At 45.6% G+C, this 27932-nt stretch overlaps 1 protein-coding gene across 2 annotated transcripts in view; it reads right to left on the reverse strand.

Moving 5' to 3' along the window:
- PDE8B (phosphodiesterase 8B) overlaps positions 1-27932 on the reverse strand; it is a 1197077-nt gene that overhangs the window by 641054 nt on the left and 528091 nt on the right. For both annotated transcript variants that reach the window (XM_069627430.1, XM_069627431.1), the window contains one exon: positions 19112-19171. In XM_069627430.1, the coding sequence (XP_069483531.1) occupies positions 19112-19171 (60 nt within the window). The remainder of the gene's footprint in view (positions 1-19111; positions 19172-27932) is intronic.

Consider the following 27932-nt stretch of genomic DNA (forward strand, 5'->3'; position numbering starts at 1 on the left):
GTGGCTGCCTGTGTGTGCCTCTCAGGACCGGATTCATTTAATTATTTGCGTGTCAAACAGGAATTTGCGTGCCATTCGCATGCAAATTCCAGTTTGACGAATGGGGATTTGTGGGCAGAATGTCACGCATATCCCTGTTTTACACGTAAATAATTCCATGAATCAGGGCCTTAAATGTATGGGTGGCTGGGCGTGTGTGGGTGTATCGTAAATGGTGTGTATGCTTGTGCTCAGGCTTGTGTTTGACACCATCAAACTGGAGCTAGCAAGTGGAGAAGATTTGACCTATTTCAACCCGGCTTGGTACACAGAGATTATGGTTGATGCCAGCCCTGTGGAACTGGGGTCTATCCCCGCCCAGCATGAAAGGCACAAGGCACCCGTGAGCTTTGTTGTGCCTTATGCTAGCTGTGCACTGCCCCAGACAGAGAGTACAAACTCGCAGGCGGAGAAAGAAAGCCTGGCAGAAGTTTGGGCATTTGAGTACTTTCACCACTTTGTGATTGGGAAGACTTTCACACTTGTATTTATTTTATTTGTTCAATTGTATTGCGCTGAAAGCCTTCAGGCATCGAGGCACAGGGCGAGGCAACACTTACACAATACGACAAACGAAAAAGACAGGAGAAGTCAGTGAAAAGTACCCAAGAGTAAGAAAATAGGTTAATAAAATCAGTACATTTTCAGCTGTCGACAAAAATTGGCCAGGTTTGTTTCAAGTCTCACAGACAAAGGTAAGGAGTTCCTGAGTTGGGCTAAACTTACTGTGAAAGCCTTCCCTAAGTCATTTACACGTTTGAAGATATGTTGGGTTACTAGGGCCTGGTTGGAGGAACACATGGCTCTTGCTGGAAAGTGGAAAGTGAGGAGTCACCAAGTTCTCATGATATATTGGGGCATGTCCATAGAGACATCTGTGGACAAGCAATGCTGTTTTGAATTGTATACGCGCACAGACCGAAAGCCAGTGGAGAAATTTCCGACCACTTGAAATGGTATCTCTCCTAGATTCACCTTTAACAATTCACACATTATCATTCTGGGAGATGTGTAGTTTAGCCAGGTTTTTCTTGCTGGTGCCCAGTAGCAGAGTGTTACAGTAATCCAAACGCGAGAGGATGTTGGCACATGCAATGGAAACGCATTTTGTCTCTGAAAGAAACTGACAAATGTTCCTAAGTAGGCGAAGATGATATGAGCAGGATTAGAGGTTTGGTAAATCCACGTGTCTGCACTGAGACAGTAATTCAGGTAGGATCCTAAAGTTTTTACTTTTTCAGCGACTGAGAAGGTGCAGTTGTGAATCACAAAGGATTGGTAGTCAGAGTGCAGATTATCTCTAGTATGGGAACGGCCAAAAATCACTAGCTCAGTCTTATTGCCATTAAGGCACATTCAATGGTGATTCATCCACAACTCAATTTGAGCATAGGTCTGTCTGAGGAGAGTAGAGTCTCATTGACCAACGGGCCCTCCTGTCGCTGTTTGGCAACCCGAGGACAAAGATGCCGCCCAGGATTGAGAGGTGCTGCATCCACCTCCAAGAATATGACTATAACATTGTCCATAGGCCAGGGGGGACAACAACCCAGCCGATTAGATCTCACGACACCCGAGTTCAGGGCAGCAGCCACCAAGAGAAGAGGATGCAGAGTATCTCTGCTACATTACTGAGCAAGCCATTCCACCAACCTTAATGATGGGAGAACTGGCACATGCATCACAGGATGACACGTCCATTGTCATGACCAGGGAGCAGACAAGCGCCAATAAGTGGAAGGACTATAAACAGCAACTACCACACCACAGTGGTGCTAACATGCAGGAGATGGAATGGATAGCGAAAATATGTATGGAGCTGGCCGTGTCGGAACAGGCAATACTACTGAGAGGATGTTGCCTTGCCATATCATCTTCCCTGCGAAGTGGGCTGGTGTTGGTGGCACATGAGGGACACAGGAGTGGGGCGGCAGAAGCAACCAAGAAGATGCTCAGGCAGACCATTTGGTTGCCATTCATGGATAACATGGTGGAGGAGGCAGCCAGGAAGTGTTTCCAGTGTCAATTTATGACCAAGTGTGACCCACCACTCCCACTAACAGTGACTGAGATTCCTGAGAGGGTCTGGCACAAAGTCACAATGGACATTTATGGACCATTGGAGACGGGAGACTTTCTACTAGTGATCATGGATGAATTCTCGAGGTTCCCATTGGCTGGGGTAATCAATTAGGTTTTCACTGAATGGGGATCCCCTACACCGTGAAAATGGACAATGGACCACCATTCAATGGCCACGAGTTCTACAAATTTGTGAAACACCCAGGGTCCATGCACCTGACGATAGCTCTGCTGTGGCCTCAGGCCAATGAGATGGCAGAGCGGTGCATGTCGTCGAATTGTCGGACAATACAGAAGGCCATGATTGACGGGATGTCAGAGGGAAGGAGATAGCTAAGGGACAAACCGACTGGAATAGAGGGGCGAAAATGAAGATTTTTGGGGAAGGAGATGACGTCCTGGTAAAACAGAGGATACAAAGAAAGATGGATTTGAGATATGAAAGCATGCCTTTGTGGGTTACCGAAGTGAAAGCGACAATAGTCACTGCCACCAATGGGAAGAAGGAGGTGACCAGAAACATGTCGTTCTTCAAGCACCTCATACCTGATGGAGAGTGCATCAGACCAAGAACATGCCAGGATGCAGGACACACAGGAGATGACAGGCGGAGATGAAGGAGTAGCTGTACAGCATGAAGGGCTGATGTCACCGGAAACTGAGAGTAAGAGGGCCGACAGGCCGCGGCGAACCATCAAAAGGCCCAATAGACTCATTGAGGAAATATGAGATGGACATAAGGAGATATGGGGGGGAGGTGTTGTGAGGGGAGATTGATGTTGGTCAAGGCTCTACAGGGACACTGCACCAGGGAGGAGGGAGAGGAGCCACAAGGAGCAAGGTCCTTTAGTTTAATAAGGTGTGTCGAAGGCCCAGCACGTCTCTGTTTCCTTCTTGCCCGCCATCCATTAACAGTGTACACACACGAACATTTCCTTTTATGTTAGAAGATTTCTAGGAAGCTTGAGGATTGAACCCCCCACCATCACTCACCTAATATACTGACATGCAGCATCGCAAAAGCAGAGAGGGGCTGGAGTGGATTCACGACCGGGTGGAGATGCAGTGTGCTGTCAAGAGTAGGCAGGGACCTTGGCCTTCAATTCAGTGAGTTAATTTGCTTGTGCTTTTCAGTGTATATCTGTGTTTCACGCAATGCAAACGGAAGGCCAAGAAGGGCAGCACTTTAAGTCAGGCGGTTCTCTGTACCCTTCAAACCTGTCTGTTTACTTTAATTAGTGTTGTGTTTATGGGAGGGAAACAGGGGCACTTGCCCTCGGCCCCCACCATGGAGGCCCCCACCTTGGAAGGGGGCTCCACAAGGCTGTCTGAGCTAGTCAGTTCCCAATGTTCACCAAACATAAATAGTACATATTTTATGGAAAGCTGCGGAGGCTCTGAACTTATTGCCTGTCTGTTGTTGACAAATACATTCAGATCTAATCAATTTATCCTGTAATGTTTCCTCTCTTCACTGTGATATACATCGTTTTTGTGTTGACTATGGCACAACTCCTGAAGGATTCTCACCCCGAAGTGGGGATTATATTGATCATGTGAAATAGCCAAAGTTGAAATGCATATTGATACATTTAAATGTTGCAATGGTTCAGAAGAGAGATCTGCATTCACATGCACGATTACAATACTACATTCCAGCAAGGCTGACTAAACTTTTCCTACTACTGAAGTTGTTAAACCTGCATGTATATGTGCATTGTTTGGTTGCACAACACGTGCTGATATCAGCAATATACCTGCACCAGATCGTGGTTACCATAGAAGCAAACATAGCATCAATGTGGTGAAGGTCTAGAAATGTGTTTGTTCAGCCGGGGAGTTGACAAATTCTAGGCAGTCACCTCCTATGATGAGCATAAAGAGTTAGTCTGCAGGGGTGATTGGGAACCCAAATTCAAGACTGCAGAACCAAAGCGTTCATGCTTGTACACTGGCTTTGCCATCAGACGATACAGTACTCCTGGACAATTCATCACATCACTGACGTTACTGTGCTGTCTTCTAGGTTTGCCTTCTCACATGCTGGTGGCATTGTTTAGCCCATTACCGGAGCTTTCTTTTTATATAGGCCATTTGAGTGAACAGAAGAGAGTGAACCAAATACCATAGGCCTCTGGCGAGCATCTTTTAAGGCCGCCTCATCTGATATAAAAAACGATTTGATTTTTGTACAATTGAGACAAGCCTGTGTTATACAAAAGAGAAACAGATAAAATCTTTTCAAATCAATTAATATGCGGGTACTAAAAAGCTTACCTTGATGATGGAAACAATGAAGCTAGAATCATTCCAATTTTGAATACAGTTCTATAACATTCTGTTTTTAATAATGACCATGCTGGATTATGTTATTTGTGTACTTTCAAAGTCAGTTCTATAAAAGGAGATTATTTTAGTTCATGATAAGGACCAGAAAATCAAGTGGTATGGTGCAGAAACTGCAGAGTTGGTGCAAATCCCATTGTCACTTCTTAATAAATGTGCGATCCTGGGCATCTCATTTAATCCGGTATTGCCGTGTCAAAATGTCCAGTTCCTAAACCTTTCAAAATTGTCACCCTTTAGAGTGATTTCATTCTCAGGGCATGCCCTTAAAAACCCTCAATCATGGTTCCACAGGCTGTAGTTTGCTTCCTCTACAACAACAGTGAGTATTGCTATATTGCACACCACAGCCACTTGTTCCTCTTCTGGATATGGACACGTTCCTGGTAGCTATTAATATTCATCCACTATTTATGCTGTGGTATGTGTAGGTTTCTCCTTGCTTCCAATTGCTCTTCTATATCCATGCTAGAGCACTTTTGCACTCTGTGAGGCAGATAATTGTGCATCTATTCTGGATGATATGCACCTTTTGCATGCAATCTATGGCCAGTGTACCTCCCTCGTGGCAGGTATTGAGGACAAGTGTCCTGTACCTAGGCTAAAACACAAGCATCCCTGTCGTGGAGCGCAAATGTTACCCTTGAAATGATACTTCTTTATCCAGCTTCCCGTCCATAGCAGTTAAACAATGGACCTACCTTCCACCAGCATTGAGGGCTAAAGAATCGTACTGGGTTTTACGAAGAGCCCTCAAAACCTGGCTGTTTTCCTAAAATATGGAGCCTACACAAGGTCCATCCAGCTCATTACTGCACCACAAATGCAAGCGCTAATTGATCTGCATCTAACGGCAGCTACTATCGTCTGCATGCAAATTGTCTCTGTAACAGCATCCCGATGCCTAAAAATGCACTTTATAAATGAAAAAATAAATAAATACATTTTGATTTCAGCAAGAATGAAGAGGCTAAGGGGACCGAAAGGAGTACCCTTGCTTATTTTGATCATTACAAGGCAGGATAGCAAGCTATGGTTTGGGATCATGATGAGGGGGGCGCGACCAGATATTCTGGATCCCGTCATTCATTTGATTGGGTGGAGCGGGGACCCACAGATGTCTGTGCCCCAAAAGTGCTTAAGATGGCCCTGACTTTAATCCCATACACCACTGTGTGATTTACGGCCTCACTGAGCTGCAAGAGGTATGCACAGGCTATTACTAACAAAGAAGGAATAACACTTGCCTTCTTCTATCACAAAATTAAGCGGCCGTATATATTTGATGTCAGAATTGAAAATCCTCATTACATTTCATTCGCTTTCATTACAACTAATAGCCCTATAATACTGTATCCTTGTCCCCCTCCTCATACAACCTGTGGAAGAAAAAGCAAAGTGGAATGTACATCGGTTGACTCTGAACCAAAAGTGACCCTGGACATTCTTTTTTAAATGGCCCAATATTACACTGTATGAGTATTTTTTTACTTTTTCTGTTGTTCATTGTATTCTACATTTAAAGGCATGAATGTGTGTTGACCCCATAAAGAAGGGCGAAGCTCAAAGAACATGCAAGATGAAATGCTGGCTATCATGTGACTTATCAGGTGAGCTGGTAACCCCTGTTGGCTAATTAAATCATTGTAACATTTTAAACCAGCAGTTGTGCCACAAGGCCTGCAGTTTACACAGACTGCAACCACAGCCCTTAAAATGCTTTTGATCTCTGTACCATCCAGCAGGTCGTCATCAACGTTCCAACACACCCACAAGTCACAATTACCTGGGCTGTACACTACGTACAACAGGACTGTGTAACCCCTAAAAATAATTTTGCGACAGGGTCAAAGAGTAGCTACAGACATATATGAAATATGAGACCATGCACATGAAGGCATGTACTGCTTGATAACTATTGTTTACAACAAGATGAGAATATTGTGCTGTACTAAGACTCAGCACCAGTAATGCCTGTGCAAAGAAGGCATCAACATCCATGCAAATATGCTAGTCATAAAGATGATGTGACAGCGTGAAGACCACATGCCAAATTTCAGCCGAGAAACATTTGAGAAGCATTCACACTTTAACATTTACCCTTGAGCAACTGAGACAGCTCTTTATGCTGTCCATGCCCGCTTGTTTTACACTTATTAAAAGAATGTACGTTCCATGCATATCGGAAACTCTCCAACCAAGTGACACATTAGTTGCAAAGTATAACAATAGCACACAGAGATCCATATGCAGACTAGGTGAGGGTTGTTTCAACATAACAGAGCAACATTCATGCACATTACGTGATACTTTAAACTTTCAGCATCCAGCCCCCTCACAACGAATGATTCAGCCTCTGCCTATTTCTTTCATAGCTTGTGGAAGCCACTGAGGAGGGAAGGCCCGAGGGAGGGGCATGTGGAGATAGTAGAGGTGCCTAACAATGGTAATGTGGCAAGAGTCTGATGTGGCCTGTTATGATATACGGCTTGATCTCGGCTGTGGTTAGTTTGTCAAATCATTAATAGCAGCACTGAAGGTGAACACAGACAACAAGAGCATACAGATCTGCATATAATCACAGACTTGCCCCTTATTCAAAATCTCTTTCAATCTTTTTCAGCTCTTTGGTCTCAGTACAGTGCATGTAAAATTCTACGCTCTCACCCAGGAAGGCTTCAGTCTTCTCTGTTTACCACCAGGGCAGGATCCTTTGTGCAAATGGCAGACGTTCAAAAGTAGTATCTGACTTTGATTACCTGGGTATCTGTATTGACATTAACACAGGGTCGGGCAGCATGTGGAAGAGTGGGAACAAATTAGGCCATTCTGCGGTCGGGTTCTAAGGTTCAATTTTATTTATTTATATTTGATTGCTTATAGAATGACCCTAGCTCAAGAGCAGCAAACTGCTTCACAATGGGAGCGTGCCAGGATTGGGCTTTGCATTTTATAGAGTCACACAGTACTGTCGGTGGAGGGAGGACAGGATTTTTATTCGTTTTACTTGCTCTGCAGGTATTGTTGAAAGAGACACTTTTTAGTGTTTTGCAAATCTGAGTGGGGTCATTTCGAGCCTCAGCCAGGATTGAGTTCCATATTGCATGGATGTGGCAGGAGAAGGATTGCTTGCAAGTCTTCTTTTTGAGGGCAAGCTTAGACTCCAATCGGCTGATGGTTTTTCTATTTGAGGCTAGAAAGCCCCCAGAGGGGTGTGTGTGTGTGTGGAATTTCACTGTCAAATATGTTGGTTTTCTCTGCAAGTTTTGTAGATGATACATGCAGTTTTTAATGTAATCCTGGCAGGGAGGGGGAGCCAGTGAAGTTTGTACAGTGTATGAGAGATACAGTTGAATTTGCAGGCAGCTTTAATGAGGTGGGCTGCAGCACGGTGGGCAGGCTTGAGGGACCCAATGTGATGGAATCCCACTAACAAAGCCATTTCCCCCATCAATATGTGAGATAATGAGGCCTTGGACCACCACGCAGAGGTCATGTGGGGGAATGAAGGTTTTGACTTTGCATTGTGTGGTGTTCTGTAGCCACATTGTTTGCGCCTTTTTGGGAATGTGTTTTTGGAATAGGAAGTTATTGGGGAATTCCACTGCATAGGCCCTTGATATATCACCAGAAGTCTGTCCCTACGGCTATATATTGTACTGAAGTTTGGGACTATGCAACGTATGCCACAGTGACTGTAGCTGAATATTCCTTCCTTAGAAGCGTCTTTTCATTATCGAAGGGAACTCAGACCGGACCCCTGCATCTAGAGACAAGGCTGCGCCGTATCGCTGATTGTACTGCCCTCTTATCAATAGCTTATGCTATGCTACGGCTATGGGTTAACTTAGAGGCTAGGGTACACCAAGCCACACTGAAAGATATTTGAGGCTTGGATTCTTGTATGAAGATTCCGTGGCTGGCCTGGGTAGGTATGCATTGAAATTTGGAACCCTGTGGAAGTCTCGAGCTATGAGTACTAGGTATTCTTTTAGGAGCGAGAGTACACGATTTTGGAATGTGAGAAGGATGGGGATGCTGGTTAACCCAGACAAAAACACCATGCTGTCCTGGTATTGGTAACATAAGGATATATGGGGATGGGGACTTATGCTGGTTCAAGTGTACAATAGGAGTCCAGAAAGCTATTTATGCAGCTAGATTTGGATACCTCTCTTTAGACTATTTAACTGCTAATTGGGATAAAGCAGCTGGAGCCGGATTCTGTAAATGTGATAAGACTGTTGAGACCAGTTTGTGCTCTTATTCTTGCGGACGGTAATCCCTCCGCCCTGAGCCTCCTCAGGACTGGCAACCGTCATCTCCCCTCGCCGGGGAATGAGGTATGTCTTCTAACCCCCCTCTCTCCTCCTCCCTTCCCCACATTTCCCTCCCACCCACCCACACTTACTGCTTTACGGGAGTGTACGCACTGGAAACACTTCTGTCTCCAGCAAATCCGCTCCCGATCTGCGACAGGCCGCAATGGAAAGGAAGAAGGGACTACACATTGGGGGTCATTACGACCCTGGCGCTAAGGGGTTAACAGTGCCGTAAAAGGCTGCGGCGCCGTTAACCCCTTAGCACCTAATTACGAGGTCCCTTTGCGGGACCTGACCTGAACGGCTGGTCTGGACCAGCCGTTAAAGTAGGGACCCGCAAAGGGACCTTCGAGGTAATTACAGTACCGCAATTTGCGGTACCGTAATTACCGCCTTCCCCAGTCCCATTGAGCCCTATGGGACAAAAATGGGAATGGGGAAGGGCCAATGTTCAATGGGGAATTACCGCCCCACCAACCTTGGAGTGGGGTAGTAATTCCCCATTGAACATTGGCAGACTCGTTACAACACCGGCAGCAACCATGGTGCTAATAGCGCCATGGGTTACCGCCAGTGTTGTAATGAGGGCCATTGTCCCTTCTCACCTTTCCATGGTGGTCATTTTTTTGTTTACTTTTTTTTAAATAGTTTTCAATGGCTGCCATGGAAAGGGAAAATGGCCTTCGTTTTCCCTTCCCCGGCAGCCATTTTCTTTTTTTCTGTTCCAAAACTCCAAAACGGGGTATTAATAGCAATAAGCCCCTTGCTTTGCTCGAGCCTGTACCTATGGGCTCCGGAGCATTACCTGAAGTGGTAATGACCCCGCTGCTCGGGGCTTATTGCTTAATTGCGACAGCATTTGCTGCTTAATAAAGTGATGATGACAGAAAGTGAGACAGAGAGGGAGAGGGAAAGAAGAAGACAGACAAAGCCCTACAGGTTCAGAAAGAGGGAGAGTTCGACTTACTACTGTGATCAAGGACTGTGATGAAGGAGAAGGACTAGGACTAACAAGGAAAACTAAGCAGGACAAGGTCTGTGGTGAAGAAGAAGGATTGTGGCAGAGGAGAAGGACTGTGGTGGAGAACTGACGAGGAAGGACTGTGATGAACTGCTAGTACTCCTAGCAGCGCATTCTCCTCTTCTGTCAACAACTCTGTTATCAATGCCGCATCCTCAGTCTCTCTCCCTACCTCTACCCTTGCAGCACCAGCTTGGTAGGTGTCTGAGGGTACATTACAGCTGCATACCTTCACGGGAGGAACATGCCAGTGGGGACACCGCCGTCTTGTCTTCACCTCCTCCATTTTGTACCCCACTGGCAATCTCTGATGAGCTCAGTCACCAGCAGTTTATCAGAATATGGCAGTGGAGATTATTATAGAGAATGAAGCAGTCACAGGTGCACTGCACCATCTAGGGGAGCAGTAGGACTCCCATAATCACTACTGTCAGTCTGAAGATGAGATCAAGAAAACAACATATGATGGAGAAGGTCTTAAAGGTGATCCTGGTGCATGTACTCACTTCCAGGGTGCCATAACAGAGCCGGATGGGGCTGGATGAGCTCCTCCTAGTGCTGTTGTCACAGCCTCTCACATTACTATCAGCCTCGGGGTAAAGAACGAGAATATGCACAATGGAGAAAAGGAAGGATGCTCAAGAACAGGCTGCAGTCGGACCCTTAAGTGGAGAAGACCCATGTTATCCAGAAGGCAGTGGTGAGGTTAGAGAGAAGTTGGGAATTGCCTCTACTGCCAATAGAGGGACACAGAAGAACAACACAGCTACAAGAACCCTCTAGAGCCCCATGATGTGGGAGGCCATGGAGTCCATGATATTTGTGTTCACCTTTCCATGTAATATCCTGGAGTGAATCGATTGGGGTCTGGGCTAAGTTGTTGGCCTGAATAAACCCATGCCAACCCAGACCCCTCTCTATGTCATGTACTGAGGACTCCACTAGCCCTTGTCAGCGATCATCAAAAGTTGCCGGTATCCCCCTGGGTGGGGCAAGGGTACATGCAGGACTTAGATGGGCATGTTGAGCTCCGCTGCGAGGCGAACTACAAAGAGACACATTCGCCGTGCCTGCAGCACCAGCGCTGCTCCAGGGCCTCCATATACATGCCCGAGCACTCGCTGGGGCTACGGCACGCCACGAGGAGCGTAATCAACATAAGATGGCCGCCGCCGTATCTGTACCCATGGAAACGACCACAACAAGAAAATTCTGCCGACTCGATTGGGTCCCACACCTTGCGCCGACCTCTCATCTGCTTTAAATGGAGGGGAGGCGCGCCGCGAGGCGAAGCCGCCGAGGGAAGGGCAACAGGGAAGGCCGTCACCCCTCTCTGCAGCTCTCTGCTGCTCTCTGCTGCTCAGTGATGTTGGATGCAGGAATCCATGCCTGTAAGGGGATCAATGTCTGCTCTCCAGCCTCTACGGCCCTCCCACCCAATCTCAGACGCAGAACTGAGCTCCTCTCGCTGCGCACTGGCATCCGGAAACACGGCACCTACCCGTCTAGTATCGCCTTTAGAAACGGTCGCTTGCGCACAAGGTATGCTGCACTAAGCCGCTTTCACCGCCCCACAGGCGTGCGCTCTAGCCGCAGCACATTGAAGCCCCGATCGAATGCAGGACACAGTACACTGGCAGCCCGTACGGACACTACATCGGATCCTACCTGCAAGTCAGCCTTTACGCGCACAGAACCTGCAATCAATGAGGCCATAAACTGCCTGAATATGGGCGCTCCGCACAATGCCCTCCCTGCAGCACAACATGTAAGTTCTATGTGCACAGACCAAAATGCTGTTATTAGTCTGGTAATTGAAGCTTCAACTACCTTGCTGGTCAAAGATGCCCCCACTGCAATGTTATGTACCCCACTGCCCTGCTGATCAAAGATGCCCCCCACTGCAATGTTATGTAATGGTGACCCCACTGCCCTGCTGGTCAAAGATGCCCCCACTGCGATGCTAGACAATGTCACTAATGATAAAATGCTGGCTAATAGTCCACACACTACCACATCTATCTCTGCCATAACCACCAACCAAAGGCTCACATCAGCTACTACTGCCAAACCTCGTAGCCCCTCCTCCAAATTCCTAGCCTGCGCCTTGGTGAACGCACGCTCTATCCCAGCGCACACGCTCAATGTACATGACCTCATCAGCAGGGACGATCTCGACCTTCTTTTTGTCTGTGAGACATGGCTACAAGACACATCTGGACCCGCACTCTCACTCGCTATCCCATCTGGCTACACCATATTTAAGCAGGATCGGGCAGAACAAAGGGGGGAGGCCTGGCCATCATAGCCAAGGACACCCTTGACATCAGAAGAATTCACGGTCAACTAGAGCACAATGCCAACTACCTCCTCAGCAAACTCAAAACGTCTCCCACCTCCACCATCGCCTTTCACCTTGTGTATCGCCCCCAGATCCCCCCACCAACTTCCAAGAAACCCTCCTCAACTCCCTATCCCACAACTTGAAAAAAACTTCCAAAATAGTTGCACTGGGTGACTTCAACTTTGGCCTTGACGACCCCCAAGACACCAATGTCATCACCTTACAAAAAGGTCTAACCACCCTAGGGTTTGCCCAAGCCATCACCAAGCCTACTCACATTAAAGGTTGTACCCTTGATTGGGTTGCGCATCATAACTGCCCCATTCTTCGCTCTACCATATCCCCCATCCCATGGTCAGACCACTTCTGTATTAACTTTCACATTGACATCACCACAGAACCTTTGAAACCCACCATCTTCCTCTCCGCCGCACTAACTAGGAGCTCCAAAAAAGTAACGAAGGATACCCTCCTCCCGCTCCTTCAGGTCCCAGCCCTGCAACCACCATTCCCTAATGACCCTGTACTGCTAGCTAACACCTTCAATCAAATCATAACTACTGCAGTAGATACTATCGCTCCCCTGACAGCCAAAAAAGCTAAGAAAACTAAGCATTCCAATGCCTGGTTCTCCCAAGCACTCCTGGATCTTCGATCAAAGAAAAGGGTATCACTTGCCATATGGAAAAAAAACCCTACTGAACCCAACAAATCTGCCTTTAAGACCATTGCGAGACAATATAAAACTGCTATCACACACGCCAAAGCTGAATCCTACAACACAAGGATTAACAATGCAGACTTGGGGTCTAAAGAAATCTTCACTATCTTCAGGGAACTCGAATCCCCCTTCAGCCCCCCACCCAGCATTGTCAAAGATGAGGCATGGTGTAACCAAATTCAAAGAGCGATGCTTGACAAACTTAACTCCCTTCACACCAAAATCCTAGCCCATCAAAAAGCTGTCTCCTCCCTACTAGCAGCCCAAACGGCACAACCTACATTGGACACATCCATACAGGTACCCAAATTTGATTTCTTGCCCATGAGCGAATCAGAAGTCATCACCCTCATAAAGTCCATTAAGCCTTCTAAGTGTAAGGGGGACGCCTGCCCAGCTCACATCATCAAAGACTGTGCTCCAGCTATCGCCCCATTTATTACTGCTTTTATCAACTCCTCCTTCCAATCATCCTCTGTACCCAGCTCCCTCAAAGAAGCCTGGGTCCGACCTTTGTTAAAAAAGACTTCTATTGACCCTCTTATACCGGGCAAATACAGACCCATTACTACGGTCCCTTTCCTTTTAAATATTTTTTACAAAGCAGCCTACCTGCAAGTTCAAAAATTCATTGATGACAACAACCTCCTTGGTCTCGCCAATCCGGTTTTCGCCCTTGCGATGGTACCAAGATGCCGCTACTTGATTTAAAAAACCAAATAGACGACCTAAGAGACCCAGGCAAACCTGCGCTACTTCTGCTTCTAGACCTCTCGGCCGCCTTTGACTTGGTAGAGCACAACACCCTATGCCACCATCTCGCAACCACTGCGAACTTCTCCCCAAAGGCCTGTGCTTGGATCAACTTGTTCCTTCAGGAGAGAGTAATGAAGGTTTTTTCAGAATCCTCGAATGCCACACCGAGTCTGATCAAATGTGAAGTCCCCCAGGGCTCATGCATTGCCCCTACCCTATATAACCTCTACACCAGACCCCTGTTTCGTATTCTGGATTCACTGGGCATCTCATATACCAACTATGCAGATGACACCCAGGTCCTCATACCTCTCACGGGGGACTACCGAAATGATACGGACACCCTCAACCTCGTCTACTCCACCATTCAATCCTGGATGGCAGACAACTGGCTGTGTCTGAACAGTGAAAAAAAACGAACTTCTGCTGATTGGATCACCTTTTACTCTGAGCAAACTTGACAAAGAGTATCTGGCCTTCAATATAGACAACTCCCCCATCACAGTATCACAAACCATTAAGACCCTGGGCGTTTACCTAGAGCCATGCCTGACCATGGACAGGCAGGTCAATGCCATAGCTTCCTCTGCAGCGTACTATTCCAAATTGATAAATGCTGTCAGGCCTTTCCTGACCCAACAGAACTGCATCACCATAGCCAGAGCCATTATTGGTTCCAGACTCGACTATTACAATACCCTCTTCATCGGAACATCTCAAAGAAACCTGGCTAAGCTCCAGATTGCCCAGAACAATGCCTTAAGGGCCGCAACTGGCATTTCACGCAGGGAACACATCTCAATGGTTAGGAGGCAGGCACACTGGCTACCTATTAAAGAAAGGGTTGTCTTCAAAACACTGGCCATAACACACAAATGTCTCCACGGACCCGCACCCACATACCTTGAACAAAAGATCTCCAAACAAACACAGACCAGACCTTCCAGGGCCGCCTATGCCAACCGCATCGTGGTTCCTCATACGCACAGAGTGCGCGCTGGGGGCTCGAGCTTCCCCTCTATGGCTGCCTATCTCTGGAACAACCTCGCGAACGAGATCAGATCAATTGAATCTCATGCTGCTTTCCTTCCTGCCTTCCCGGGAGGATAGCTTAACGACCACGTGCGCATCTTGGAAGCAAGCCGACACGAAGCATCACAGATTCGATCCCCGGGTCCGCCTTTCGGGTCTGGGTGTTTAAGCGCGTTATAAATACGCAACTAAGACAAAAAAAAAAACAATTATGCAACAAAAAAAAGAACAATTCCTGTAACAGTGCCTCGATGCCCGCGGGCTGTGTGAGCGCTTTAAAAATGCAAAATAAATAAATAAATAAGGCCTTAAAAACTAGGCTCTTTGCCTAGAGGGCTTACCCCACGTGCGAATCCGAACCTATGCTACCCCGCTGATTGTGTCACACCCTTCAATGTAAAACTATGTTTCTCTTAAATGTACCAAATAGAGCAATTGTGATATGTTGTTTCTTGGGCCGCTTATTGTAACCCTCAAGCAAGCCTTCTTAAGTATCCTTCACAGCGCCTCTATGCCCGTGGGTTGCAGTGCGCTCTACAAATCCAAAATAAATAAATTAATTAATTATTGTCCTCTTTCTTTGAATACAATTGCCCACAAGGCCCTGGTGCTCAATTTGCCAAGTTCTTTCATCATGCTGGGCAGAAAAGCATTTATCATCTTCCTCATTCTAGTTGCTGTCTGTATCCTGCTACGCAGGTCTGTGATAGGCACTTGACACAGAACTACACATTGTGCAGCATGCAGCGCAGGATGAAAATCCTGGCAAAACTCTTGGGCTGTACTGTAGTGAACTGCATGCGCTATGCAGGTATTAGAGCCCAAATGCTCAGTTTATAGGGGAAAGTGTCTGTACATGTGCCTGAATATACTTCTCGTCATGTTAGATTATGGAACCCCTTGTGTGAGTTAAGAGCCATGACAGGACTTTGTATTCAGCATTTCCTGTAGGCAAGAACAGAATGCAATTATGGTGGCACGAGACACACGCAGGGGATGTTGATCAGGGATCATTGTTTCCACCATGGATGGGGTGGGTGTGTGGTGAATGGGAACTTTGTAGGGACATGAGGGTGGGATATGGTAGTGTGGATCCAAATGAGTTGTCCCTTTTACATGCCAGGTCACTGCTGGATGTGGGACCTGATGAACCTGGGCAGGGTGTTGTTCAGCAGGATCATTTGGTCAAAGGTTAATCCGGGTAAGTAGTGTGTGATGCATAAGGTGCTATAACAAGTCATCTGTACATTGAAAATGTGCTGTTGCTTCTGGTTGCGGAAGACCTTCTCCCTTGTCCGAAGAGGAGCAGGGATATTCAGAGCATTCAAGTGCCCATGGGACGTTAGGGAAGCAAAACAGCTCGAGCTCTGAACTTGTGTAAAGTCTGACATGCAAGAGCTGGTCAATTCCAAAATAGTGACATGCCTTCCAAAGGGCAAAGGGGAGAAGTAGCAAGGAAAAATGAGCATATACACAGCTGGGCATCGGACACTCAGGGAGGTAAACAATCCAATAACCGGAAAGATTATTACACTCAACTGTAAAGACTTACTTTAAACCCAGCTCATGGAGAGTGAAGAGACCCCAATAAAAGCCTAAGCAGGCACCAGTTTGTTGGGGAGTTTGTAGTAGAGCAGCGAGGTGAGGAGTGTTCGAGGGGATGAAGCAGAATGAGCTGGTGTTGCCGGAAAAGTTAGAGGTGCAGTAGATGTTACTGGTGCACTAGGGGTTGGAGGTTCATGAGGATTGAGGTGCAGGAGGGTTTACGGGTGCTAGAGGAGGTGGTAGTAGAAGTGTAGAAGGAGGGAAATAGATGACTGCCTGGAAAGGGGAGGGTTGAGAAGTTGGAAGGTGAAAGGAGGAGCAGTTGGCTAGGGGGCCAGTGGAAAGTCCCTTGGAGATGAAGTGAAAGTGTCAGACAGCAAGCAAAATAACAGAAGCCTATTTGTTGTTGGGGCGCAGTGGAAGGAGGAACAAGCATGTGACGGAATACGAGGGGATTAGACAACAGCCAGCTCAAGGGCTAGAGACTGTATCAAGCATCAGGCTCATAGGTACGAGTGTGCCTTGCCTCAGTGAGGATAAGAGCCAGAGTGGGCAAAAGAGGTTAGGAACCCTAGGCACATAGGTGAACTAGAATACTGCCATGCACCTGCACCCCATCCGGGCTCATATCACGCCTTGAAGTCGCAGTTAAAGCCTGCTCAAGAATAATCTAGAAACACAATTGTGCCTCAGATAATCAGTAAGATCATCTATCCAGTGGCAGCCATGGGCAACCTGATCACCTACCAGGAATTTAGTAACCGGGACGGCTTTTCGATATACGAGCCTCTGAGTGAGGCAAGGGAGAGACAAGGCTGAACTAATCAGCACTAGAAATGTTTGCTGTGTGAAAGCAGACTGTGAGTGATAATGGAGAGAGACCCAAACATAGACGGTTGTTAGTAGACTGCTCACCTTAGGAAATCAAACATAATGACTTGTTAAACTTGAATCAAACTCTGGGTTCTGCTCCCTGGTAGACGTACCACGAACAGAGAAGGAAAGCCCGCAGGAGGTGGCGGAAAGGAACCTAATTTGCCAGAAAATCATAACAGACACCCAGAAGAGACTGGACAAGAATTTAAAATGGACTTAACATTTGCACCAAAAGATAAAACATTAATTACGAAGTATTTCTAGTTGTATTTGTGGTTTTATATTGAAGAAACCTAGCTAGGAGGCAACAGAGCGCTGTACATATCATTGAGGGGAACGTATGAGGTAAGTGGGGGTTACAATATTTGTTATGGGAAGTACCAGCCTTGGTGGGGATGTGATGCGGCAAGGCAAAGAGCCTCAGTGGCAACTGGATATTGATTGAATAGTAGTGTTTTGGTGCCTTCTTGAGGTACAAGGGTATTGACTTGGTCAAGGACAAAGGCATCCTGACAAAAGACTTGTGCCCCGAAGAGTGTCAAAGGGAGGAGGAACTAAAGTACTGAAGTATTTAGGTCGAAGACTTCAACCCTAGTTGTAAACATATTTTAAGTATTCTTTGTCCTTGGTAGTATGAAAGCTTTAATCAAGTCCCTGTTCATGAAATCTAATGGTGTCTGTGGTGATGCTGTCCAATGTTTTGTGACAATATATATTTAGAGTGAGAGGATAGTAAATGATGGCAGACTCTACCAGAGAAGTGACAAGGACAGTTCATATGTCAAACATGGGTACATACATCTACAAAAGCACTGATACAATATGGTAACTGCAATCCGCACATGAAACCTATGATAGTTTCATAGACCTGGAGGCCCTATAGGTCACTGGGGCTCCCAGTGAGAGCAACCAGTAGTATAGGGTAGGAGAGTAGTGGGGAAGGAAACAGTAGCAAAGTGAGGACCAAAGAAGGAAGAATAATTCAAGGAGGCATGATGGAACAAAGCACCATGGAACGGGTGAGGATAATGACAGGGAACAGGGGGAATACAGCACTGTGGAAGGGGTGAGGATAATGAAAAGGAACAAGGGGAATAAAGCACCTTGGAAGGGGTGAGGATAATGAAAGGGGAAAAGGGAAAGGGGAGCCAGGAAAATAGGAAGTGAGTGTGCGCCGGGAATCACTAGTGAGCTCAGCATAAGGGAGGAAAGACAGGAAGGAAGGATCAAGAAAGGAAACAAAGAGGAAGAAAGACTGGAGAAAAGGGTGATGGAACAGTAGCATTGGGTGTTGGGAAGAAATGGAAACTGATTCCCTGAGAAGCAAGTAACCCGCAACTGCCAAACCTTCTCTGCACACGTTTACTGTAGACCTCCACACTGGCAACCCATGTATAGCTGCTCTTCATAGCCACAAGCTGTATGTTTGTTCATCCTTACACCGATATTAGACACCCATGTGTCGCACGTATGGAAACACTGGGTGCCCCCACCCTTTTAAATGGGCCTCAGGCTCCCAATTTGTCAAGTGGACATGCTCAATAGTTATGGGCCAGAACAAACACGGTACACAGTTCCATCATGTGCACCTGAAGACAGTGGGCCTACAAGCTGCTGCATGTGGCACTCACCCTGCATCAGAGGAGGAATGCGAGTAGGACACATGCGGAATGTTTACACTGCCCTGTTTGCACGCTTTGATGTGCTCTTCTTCTCTCCAGTGGGTGAGTGGAAGAACACGATGAAGCAAATTAAAAAATGACTTCAGGATGATCATGAATTCTTTAGCTCCACTATTGCAATTGTTGCCCTCTAGTGGCTGTGGCTTCCCACTACAAGCCAAAACTTAAAAGGCATCCTGAATCACTGGAAGATAACTATATGTCTAGTACCCACAACTATATGGCAATATACATATTCCTAGAGCTACCGTAATTTGCCTATACCTTTGTTTCACCTATATGACAGAAGATATTCAGTGAATCTCAGAAGAGGTTTATTGCTTTCGTAGTTTAAAATCCACTTACAGATGTGGAACAACAGCGAGTATCACCGTGTGTTCTGATGGCTTTGTTGCTCGGATAGACCTGCAAGTAGAGAACACACACATCAGTTCATACGTTTGAAAATATAGAAACGTTAAATCTGATGTCTAAAGATGTTTGCACTTTGCATTTTCTTTAGCTTTATGTAGTGCTTAATTGCCTAGCAATTGAAGTTTATAACAGTGAAAATGCAAATCAGCCATATTACACAAACATTGTGGTTTATGAAATAACGTAACCATTATTTGCTAAATGTTGAACACATTTATCTAAATGGCACAATCGTACAACTAAAGCAGAATGAAAGCAAGCAAATGAAGAATGACACACATTCTGGAACAGTATTTCAAGGTCAATTAAAGGTGGTCCAAAACATTGATAACAGTAGAGGAAATGTAGAGTTAAATAAACAATTCTGACACATCGAGCCAGATGGAAAGACCTATTTTCAGGTTAGTGACTATATGTATGACCCGTGAATGAACAGAAAATACATCTTAGCAGTACATCCTTGAGATATTGATTCGGGCCATTTTGACACGTTACAAAATATACAAGCAAGCCCCCATGGGACCGGGGGTTCCTTTTGAAACTCCTGTTTGAAACATCCGCTATATGTTCAACATTGGAGTAACAACTAAGTGAAGAGGTAAATCACACCACGTTCAGCGTAGTGTTTTTACGAACAGCATTAGCACTAGAAACCTGCTAATCCTGCAAGCCATCTACTGGCAGTGAACAACCAATGGTGACGTGTGTATTTCATATGCTTTTGTCTTGACACAGATCACCTGTCTGTTACAGCCCTGCCGCACCGAGGAGGTGGTAAAGTATTGATTATCCACTTTTCCCGACTAGAAATTACACACGAAGGTATAGAACTTAGCTCTCTTACCCCTTTGTTGTCAATACATAGAAAAAGACTGTTCTGAAGAAAGCGTCCTTAACAAACATGAGTCGCTGAAACCGGTAGACAGCAATTGCTACATATGATTGATACCTTCTATACATGAGCAGTTTTTTTTATCATCCCCCACCTGCCATACTAATAGAAAGACGGCCAAGTGGAGAGTGTTGTACTGTTTGTCTTTTGATGTTGGTCTAACACAATTTCAGAGTGATTGCAACCTGACTTTGTGATAGTCCATTTAAAATCACAGTGGACGGGGTGTGACAAACAATCCTTGGGCAAATAAACTTCTCAACAACCCAGTGGATGTATGTTCTCCTCATCACGAAAACATTGTTTTTAGATTGGGTACTTGTCTCTTCCCATGCAAACACATAGGGGGAGAGAGTGGTTGATGGGCACATTGATGCAAGGCTGAATGGTGCATAACATCTAGAAGTAGTTAGTGTCTCTTCTTATCCTATCTCCTGTTTTTGTAGGCGGCCCAGCACAGGGACAGAAGAGTCTACTAGGAAGGGATATTTAGAATTCAACTCTATCCTTTCCTGTCTTCCTACACAGCCTTGCCCCTGTGGGCGTTAAAACCCACAGTAGTTTCTTTCTCTGTGAGAAAAAACTGTGCCCTCAACCACGGTGGTTTTATTCCAAAGAACAGGTTGACTACCTGGCTTTGGAAAACAGACTATTTTTTGGTTACTTTCACTTCAACTTGAACACAGTTGGTAATTGTCCAAACCTTCGTGTTACACAAACAACAATATGGCCCAAAAGAACAAGCGAAATGCCTGATGGCACTGCATTTTAAAGCACTAGCCATGTTTAGTAGCTAGACTTGGTAAATGAAAATGTGCACACTAAAAAGAATGCACAAATGGTAAAGCTGGATCTGCTACCACCATCTTGTCTTTAGGCAAATATAAAAGTAACCAAAAATCCCAAGTGTAAAAGACTAGGGTGATCCAAAGGTATACCCACTGCATTGCACTGTAAGATGCTGTGTTCACTGTTAAAAAGTTACTCAAATGGTAAAAAGTAAAAAAGACAAAAAAGAGAAATATAGGACAAATCAGTTTCCCCATGACAAAATGATCAAAAGTCCACTGGGGTGAAGCTGAAGACATAGAACAAAAGAGAAACTCTGGAACTGGAGTGTTAGAGTGTGGTCCTCTTGCAGCAATGGGGCCTCGTTGAAGGCATGCAAGGATGTCATTAGTGTCAGTTTCTGTCTTGTAGGATGCAGTTACATGAGTGCATGCTCGTGAGAAGCTCAGGTCTTGTTTATAAATGCCAAATTCAGGCCTAAACCTTAACAAAACCCTACTGATGCCAATTTATAGCATTGAATCAACCTCAGACGCTAGGCAAGACTTACTTTATTTATGTATTTATTTATTGTGTTTAGTTCATTTAAAAACCTTTCACAATCTATAATTTATGCATACACATAAACATAGAAAACTTTAAAATTCATTACAATTTTTAAGAACATCTAAGAACACTTAATCTAACCACAAAACTCAATCGGAAAAGAAAGAAAGAAAGAAAGAAAGAAAGAAAGAAAGAAAGAAAGAAAGAAAGAAAGAAAGAAAGAAAGAAAGAAAGAAAGAAAGAAAGAAACCAAAGAAAGAAAAACATAATAACAAATCATATGTAGTGAGGCCCGAAACATTCTTCTCTGAAATGATCTAACCTTGTGGAGCTTGTTGGTTGCTTTGCTTGTTTTGCCTACCTTCTTATAGGATTACAATGATTATGGTTTGTTTCAACTTCATCCACATCTAGTTAACATTGTTTTAAACGCTTTTCTATACATTTCCATAAGCAATAAAGTGTGATGTGCACACAACAATCAGTATTTAAATGGTGTTCCAAAATTCAAGCGATTTAATCAAATCATAATGATTTACCAACTTTCCTAAAACACACATATAAAAACGACTCATTTTGGCACTTTCTGTGAAAACGTGTCTCGCTGTTTCTGGCTTATCAACCTGTTTACATATTTGACAAAATATGTCCTCAGCATTGATTTGCAGCTGTGCTCCTCGCATTGCTTTTAACATAACTGATTAGATCTTAATTGCAAAATCAGTCATCGAACTGCAGAATCAAGACAATGGAGCAAATTTAGCTGAGTTATTTTATATTGATGTACTACAATGGAGATGTGCAGAAAGTTCTTTAGTTTAGAGGGGTGTAAATAGTTATTACACCAATCCCACTTCTCTGACCTTCTTCTGAAGGCTCCTTTGAACACTACGTAACTTTTACCAAGAGTAGAATCGGGTATCCAGTTCATCTCCTTGTACATCTCAAAGTTTAGCTGTTCATAGTTGTTTCCTCTTACAACTTTCTCTGTACTACATAGTGCTCCAATCTTTGCCAGTAATGGGCACTTTGGAAAAAACTCTGGATTTAATATACAACTCGCATTGTCCTAACAACGCCCATCCTCTCAATGAGATAAGGCCAAATTCTTAACGCAGGTACTCCATTGGGGTGGACAGTAGAAATCCTAAAATAGTTCGCCAAAAGAAGCCCTCTAGTTTATTCAGCCGTGTGGAATTCTTCAGGGCAAGTGCTTCTAACCCATAAAGTATTTAAGGGCAAAAAGACTAGTTATATAATATCAATATCCCCTCCATGGAGAAACCCGCATATTGTCTGTCAAACCTATGCACCAAGTACATACAATGACATGCTTTCACAATTTTAATTTCTATAATTCTGTTATAGACAGCTGTGTTGCTAATTTCAAGTCCTGGGTATGTATAATTCTCTGTATAATCCAAGGTTCCCATTACTGTGCTCATTTTGACCGTGTGTACTTTTCGACCTGTTACCAGAATAACACAGGTTTTGTCTAAATTTATAATCAAATCATTTTCCACAGTGTAATCACTCTAAATAAATAAAATAAATAAAAATAAAGACTTACTGATTTAGTCTGTTGTTAATGAAACGGGTAGCCATACATATGAAGCTGCAATAATCAAAATGCCCAAGATTCCTTATAGAGGTAAACCCTTGCACTTACATGGCCCCCCTTTACCTTACTGGAGAATAGCCAAACCCATCATAGTCAGACCCACAGGAATGGCCTACACCAACTGAATCTCCACTCCTAAAACCCAGAGGATTCGCGCAGGAGGAGCCAGTTTCCCAGTCATGGCTGCAGCCCATTGGAACACGTTACCACCTCTCATTAGAAGTATTGAGTCGCATTTAGCATTCTGGAAAGTGATCTAAACTATAGTTTTTGTTTAACTGAGCCAAAATGGTAGTGGAGAGCAAAATCCTCCACTATTGAAATACAAGTTCCGTGAATACAAACATCAGAGAAGGATTGCTTTTCAAGGGGAGATCCTTTTGTTAAGGTGAGTGGAGAACTGTTGGAAATTGGGGCAACGGAGGGAGTTATTTGGATATATGTATGGGAGTGAGGTTTGGGAGTGTTTTGCGTATATGTAAGCTACTTGGTGGTGGTCTGGTGGTGCCACTGCTGGTTTTCCTAGGGATGCTGGCAACAAGTTGTGGGGAAACATCTAATAGAAAGTTAAACATCCGCTCCCATCTAAATACTTGTGTCAAGCCCTGTCTGGCTCAAACTCTGGCCCATCTTTATTTGGATGACTTAAATCGGGAGGGATGTTGGAAGGATGGTCAGGCCATCTGGGCATGCTGCCTGGCTACCTGGGTCGGGGCCAGGAATCAAATGTGTTAACGTTCATACCTTTGCTCCTTGAATCCCAGGCTCTAAGGACTGATCTATGGGTGAAGAGGATGGTGGAGCCTCCCAACAGTTCAATCCTTGCGTAAGTGCTTACTCTGCAGAATAGGTTTGAAGGAAAGTGGAGGGCAAGGGGAGAGCAAAAGATCAGGCAAAAATTAGTTTAAAAAAATTGATTAGCTGAGTTTGCTAATTAACATTTCACTGGATTTCGTAAACATATTTCATTAGCTATTTGTTAATACTACATTTAATGTTACTGGAAGTTTTTCATACCCAAGTTTTAGAATGTATAGCAATACATCATTTGTGTGCACTTCTGAACACTAGTGAGAGGCGTGTCTGGAAAATGTTGCACTTTGGAGCTGTGTGCAGTCGGTGTTGTACAGTACAGTGCCCCTGTATACTTTATGCCTGCCCCATCATGTGTAATGAAGTTTACGCATTTCAGAAATCAGAAAGTTCAATAACAAGAGAATGCTGAAGACTAAATCTGGAGTATGGTATTGCGGTAGGCAGGTTTATTGGAATTGTCTGCTAGACCAGATGGCCTTTGCCTGTCATTGATGTTCATTAATTCCAATAGTGATACAAATAGTTTGCAGGGCCTGTAGCTGCCCAGCCCGCTCTGCCATAAGGGTTGCTCATACTTTCTACATTTAGGGAAGTCATCTTTACACGGTTCACATGCACCGACATACCTGTACAATCAATACTAACATTTTGGAAAAGCATATTTCGAATGGATGTGTCCTCCCATGTATTCCTCATCTTATGATAATCGTATCCCAGCTTCAGCTGCTTCTGAAAAAAATTTCACCAGGGAGCGCTGTGTTCGAGACCGCTGAGTCTATGTCCCTCGAGGACTGCGGTCGGGTGTCGACGTCATCCGCTGTATAAAGGGCTCGAGCAGCGCCCGTTACCACAGTTCCGTTTTTCCGACGCAACTGCTTTGTGTCACGAATGGCGCATCTAAAACTTTGACGATGTCTTCCCTTTTAATCCTGTCTTCTACACCCTCTACACCCAAGACAGGGTTAAAAAAATGTCTAACGTGTGGCAGGAACTTATCTATTACCAACCCCCCTCCCCAATCGGGTTGATGAGTGCAGGTCCTGTCCGGCCCTGTCAAATTAGGCTCTTAAGGAACGCAGAGGTAAGCTGGCGGTGGGGGAGGAAAAGTATAAGTCTTTGAAAAGACAAAAGGATTCGGACGAATCCGTTAGAAAATCTTGTCATGAGTCGAGGATCAAGATCAGAAAGTCACTCGGGGAAATCTTTCCTGTCTTCGACAAAAAAGTCAAAGCGACGTCATAGGTCTTCTCTTTCCTCGTCCTCTTCAGAGAGGAGAGTGACGTACCCTTCGAAACATGATGCCCCCGGAAAATGGGAGGCCTTCAGGGCTTCGATGATGAAAATATTTGAGAAAGCGGCCAAGACCTCCTCGAAGTTGCCGCGTGGTGATCATGCCTCTAGTCAATCTAAAGGTGACAGAGGAAAATCAAGATACATACACGCAAGGGTTGAAAAAGAGATGAGAGAATCGTCGCGGGAAAGTCCCCTGACACCTCACTCTAGATCTAAACCTACGGTGCATAAATTGGGGCAAAAAGAATCGGCGTAGAAGACTAAATCTGACTCGACATCGACTATAGCGACGGCATCGAAGCCTCCTTCCTTTATCGAGGCATTCGCTAATTCCAAGGCCCAAGCCGACGCCATATTCTATGCCTAGGCAAGTACCACCTTCCTTGCCTGAAAAGACTTTTCACCCTCGATCTAGACAGGAATTCTTTACTTCCATGTCTTCTACATATGAGGAACATTCCTCTGAAGAGGATGTCCCTCCAGCTGGAGTTAGATTTGGGGCCAGAGGTCCCTGAAGAACTGGTGGACCCACAGTCAAGAATAACAGACTTGTATGCTTGCCTACAAAATGCAAGTGGCTTGGACACTTCTCCTGAAGTAGATTTTGAGAGGCCAGACCCTACAGATCATGCTGATCCTAGCTATAGAAATCTTATGGGAAGGGTCATAGATTTTATGGGATGGAAAGCAGCTTCCCCAGATTTTGACCAGGATGACATGACTATCATGAGTGAGGGTCCCTTTAAAAGATCCAGTTTTACCATTCCATAAGGCTTTACAAAAAGGGTAATGGCAAATTGGAATAACCCAGATTCGATTCCAGCAGTAAATAAAAAAACTGGTACCAAAATATAGACCAGCCTAATCAGACCCAGAGTTTTTGTCCAAGCATCCCTCTCCTGAAAGCCTTGTAGTTCAAGCTGCAACTTCCACTAGGCAGTCAGCTTACTCATCAATACCACCAGATGGGGACGACAAAAAAGTTGATGCTTGGGCCCGGAAAGCCTTTACTTCGGGCAGCATGGCCCTGAAATCAACTAATGTAACTTGCACATTGGCAAGATTTACCTTTATCCTGTGGGACTGTTTGTCATCAGCGGCTGAACGCATCCCGGAAGGTGAGGAACAGGATGGTTTCCTGGCTATATAGTGTATAGAGTGTATAGAGCGGATGAGTGTATAGAGCGGATGAGTGTATAGAGCGGATGAGTATATAGAACAAGATTACTGCGTATTAGCAAATTACTTTTTAAGGCTGATGGGTGCATATTGCTGTTGAATGTGTGGAAAGCATGAGTGCATAAAGCGGATGAGTGCATAGAGCAGATGAGCAGATGAGTGCGGGGAGCAGATGAGTGCGGGGAGTGGATGAGTGCGGAGAACGAATGAACGCAGCGAGCGGATGAGCGCAGCGAGCGGATGAGTTTGGGGAGCGGATGAGTGTGGAGAGCGGATGAGTGTGGAGAGCGGATGAGTGCGGGGAGACAATGAGTGCTGGGAGCGGATGAGCACTGGGAGCCGATTAGCGCGGGGTTTGAATGAACGTGGCGAGCAGATGAGCACGGCGAGCGGATGAGTTTGGGGAGCGGATGAGTGTGGAGAGCAGATGAGTGTGGAGAGCGGATGAGTGTGGAGAGCGGATGAGTGTGGAGAGCGGATGAGTGTGGAGAGCGGATGAGTGTGGAGAGCGGATGCGCGTGGGGAGGGGATGCGCGTGGGGAGCTGTTCAGTTAAGGGAGCGGGTGAATGCGGGGAGCAGGTGATTACGTAGGGTGGGTGAATGCGTAGAGCAGATGAAGGTGTAGTGCATGCGAGGAGATAAAGCGGACAAACGCCTAGAGCGGATGAGTTACACAGACCGGGTGATCACGTAGAACAGATAAGCATGTAGAACGGATGAGTGCGGAATGCATGCAGAGTGCGGGGAACGGATAGATGAGCGGAAGAATGTGCAGAATGGAGGACTGCATAGAACAGACTAGTGGGTAGGGCCGGCAAATATATAGAACAGAAGAGTGCATATGAGCGAATCAGTACATATGAAAAAGGGGTACGTAGTGGGGATGAGTGCGTAGAGGGGATGAGTGCATAGAGGGGATGAGTGCATAGAGGGGATGCGTGCGTGCGTAGAGGGGATGTGTGCGTAGAAAGGATGAGTGCGTAGAGGGGATGAGTGCGTAGAGGGGATGAGTGCGTAGAGGGGATGAGTGCGTAGAGGGGGTGAGTGCGTAGAGGGGGTGAGTGCGTAGAGGGGGTGAGTGCGTAGAGGGGGTGAGTGCGCAAAACAAGTGAATTCATAGTACGTGTGAGGGCATAAAGTGGATGAGTGGCTGGAGCGAACGAGCGCCTGGAGCGAACGAGCACCTGGAGAGAATGAGCACCTGGAGTGAACGAGTGCCTGGAGCGAACGAGTGCCTGGAGCGAGTGCCTGGAGCGAACGAGTGCCTGGTGAGTGCCTGGTGAGTGCGTAGAGCGGGTGAGTGCGTAGAGCAGGTGAGTGCGTAGAGCGGGTGAGTGAGCAAAACAAGTGAATTCATAGTACGTGTGAGGGCACAAAGCGGATGAGTGCCTGGAGTGAACGAGCGCCTGGAGCGAACGAGTGCCTAGAGCGAATGAGTTGCGTAGAGCGGATGAGTACGTAGAACGAACGAGCGCAGATTGCATCCAGTACTGATGACTGCGTAGAATGGATGAGTACGTAGAGCTGCTGAATGCGTAGAGCATGGGGCAGAGAGGAGTGCATGCCTGGGGCAGACAATGAGTGCATGCGTGGGACAGACAAGAGTGCATGTGTG

This window comes from Ambystoma mexicanum, chromosome 6p, assembly GCF_040938575.1.
Source record: "Ambystoma mexicanum isolate Mex_15411 chromosome 6p, UKY_AmexF1_1, whole genome shotgun sequence".
Lineage (NCBI taxonomy): Eukaryota > Metazoa > Chordata > Amphibia > Caudata > Ambystomatidae > Ambystoma > Ambystoma mexicanum.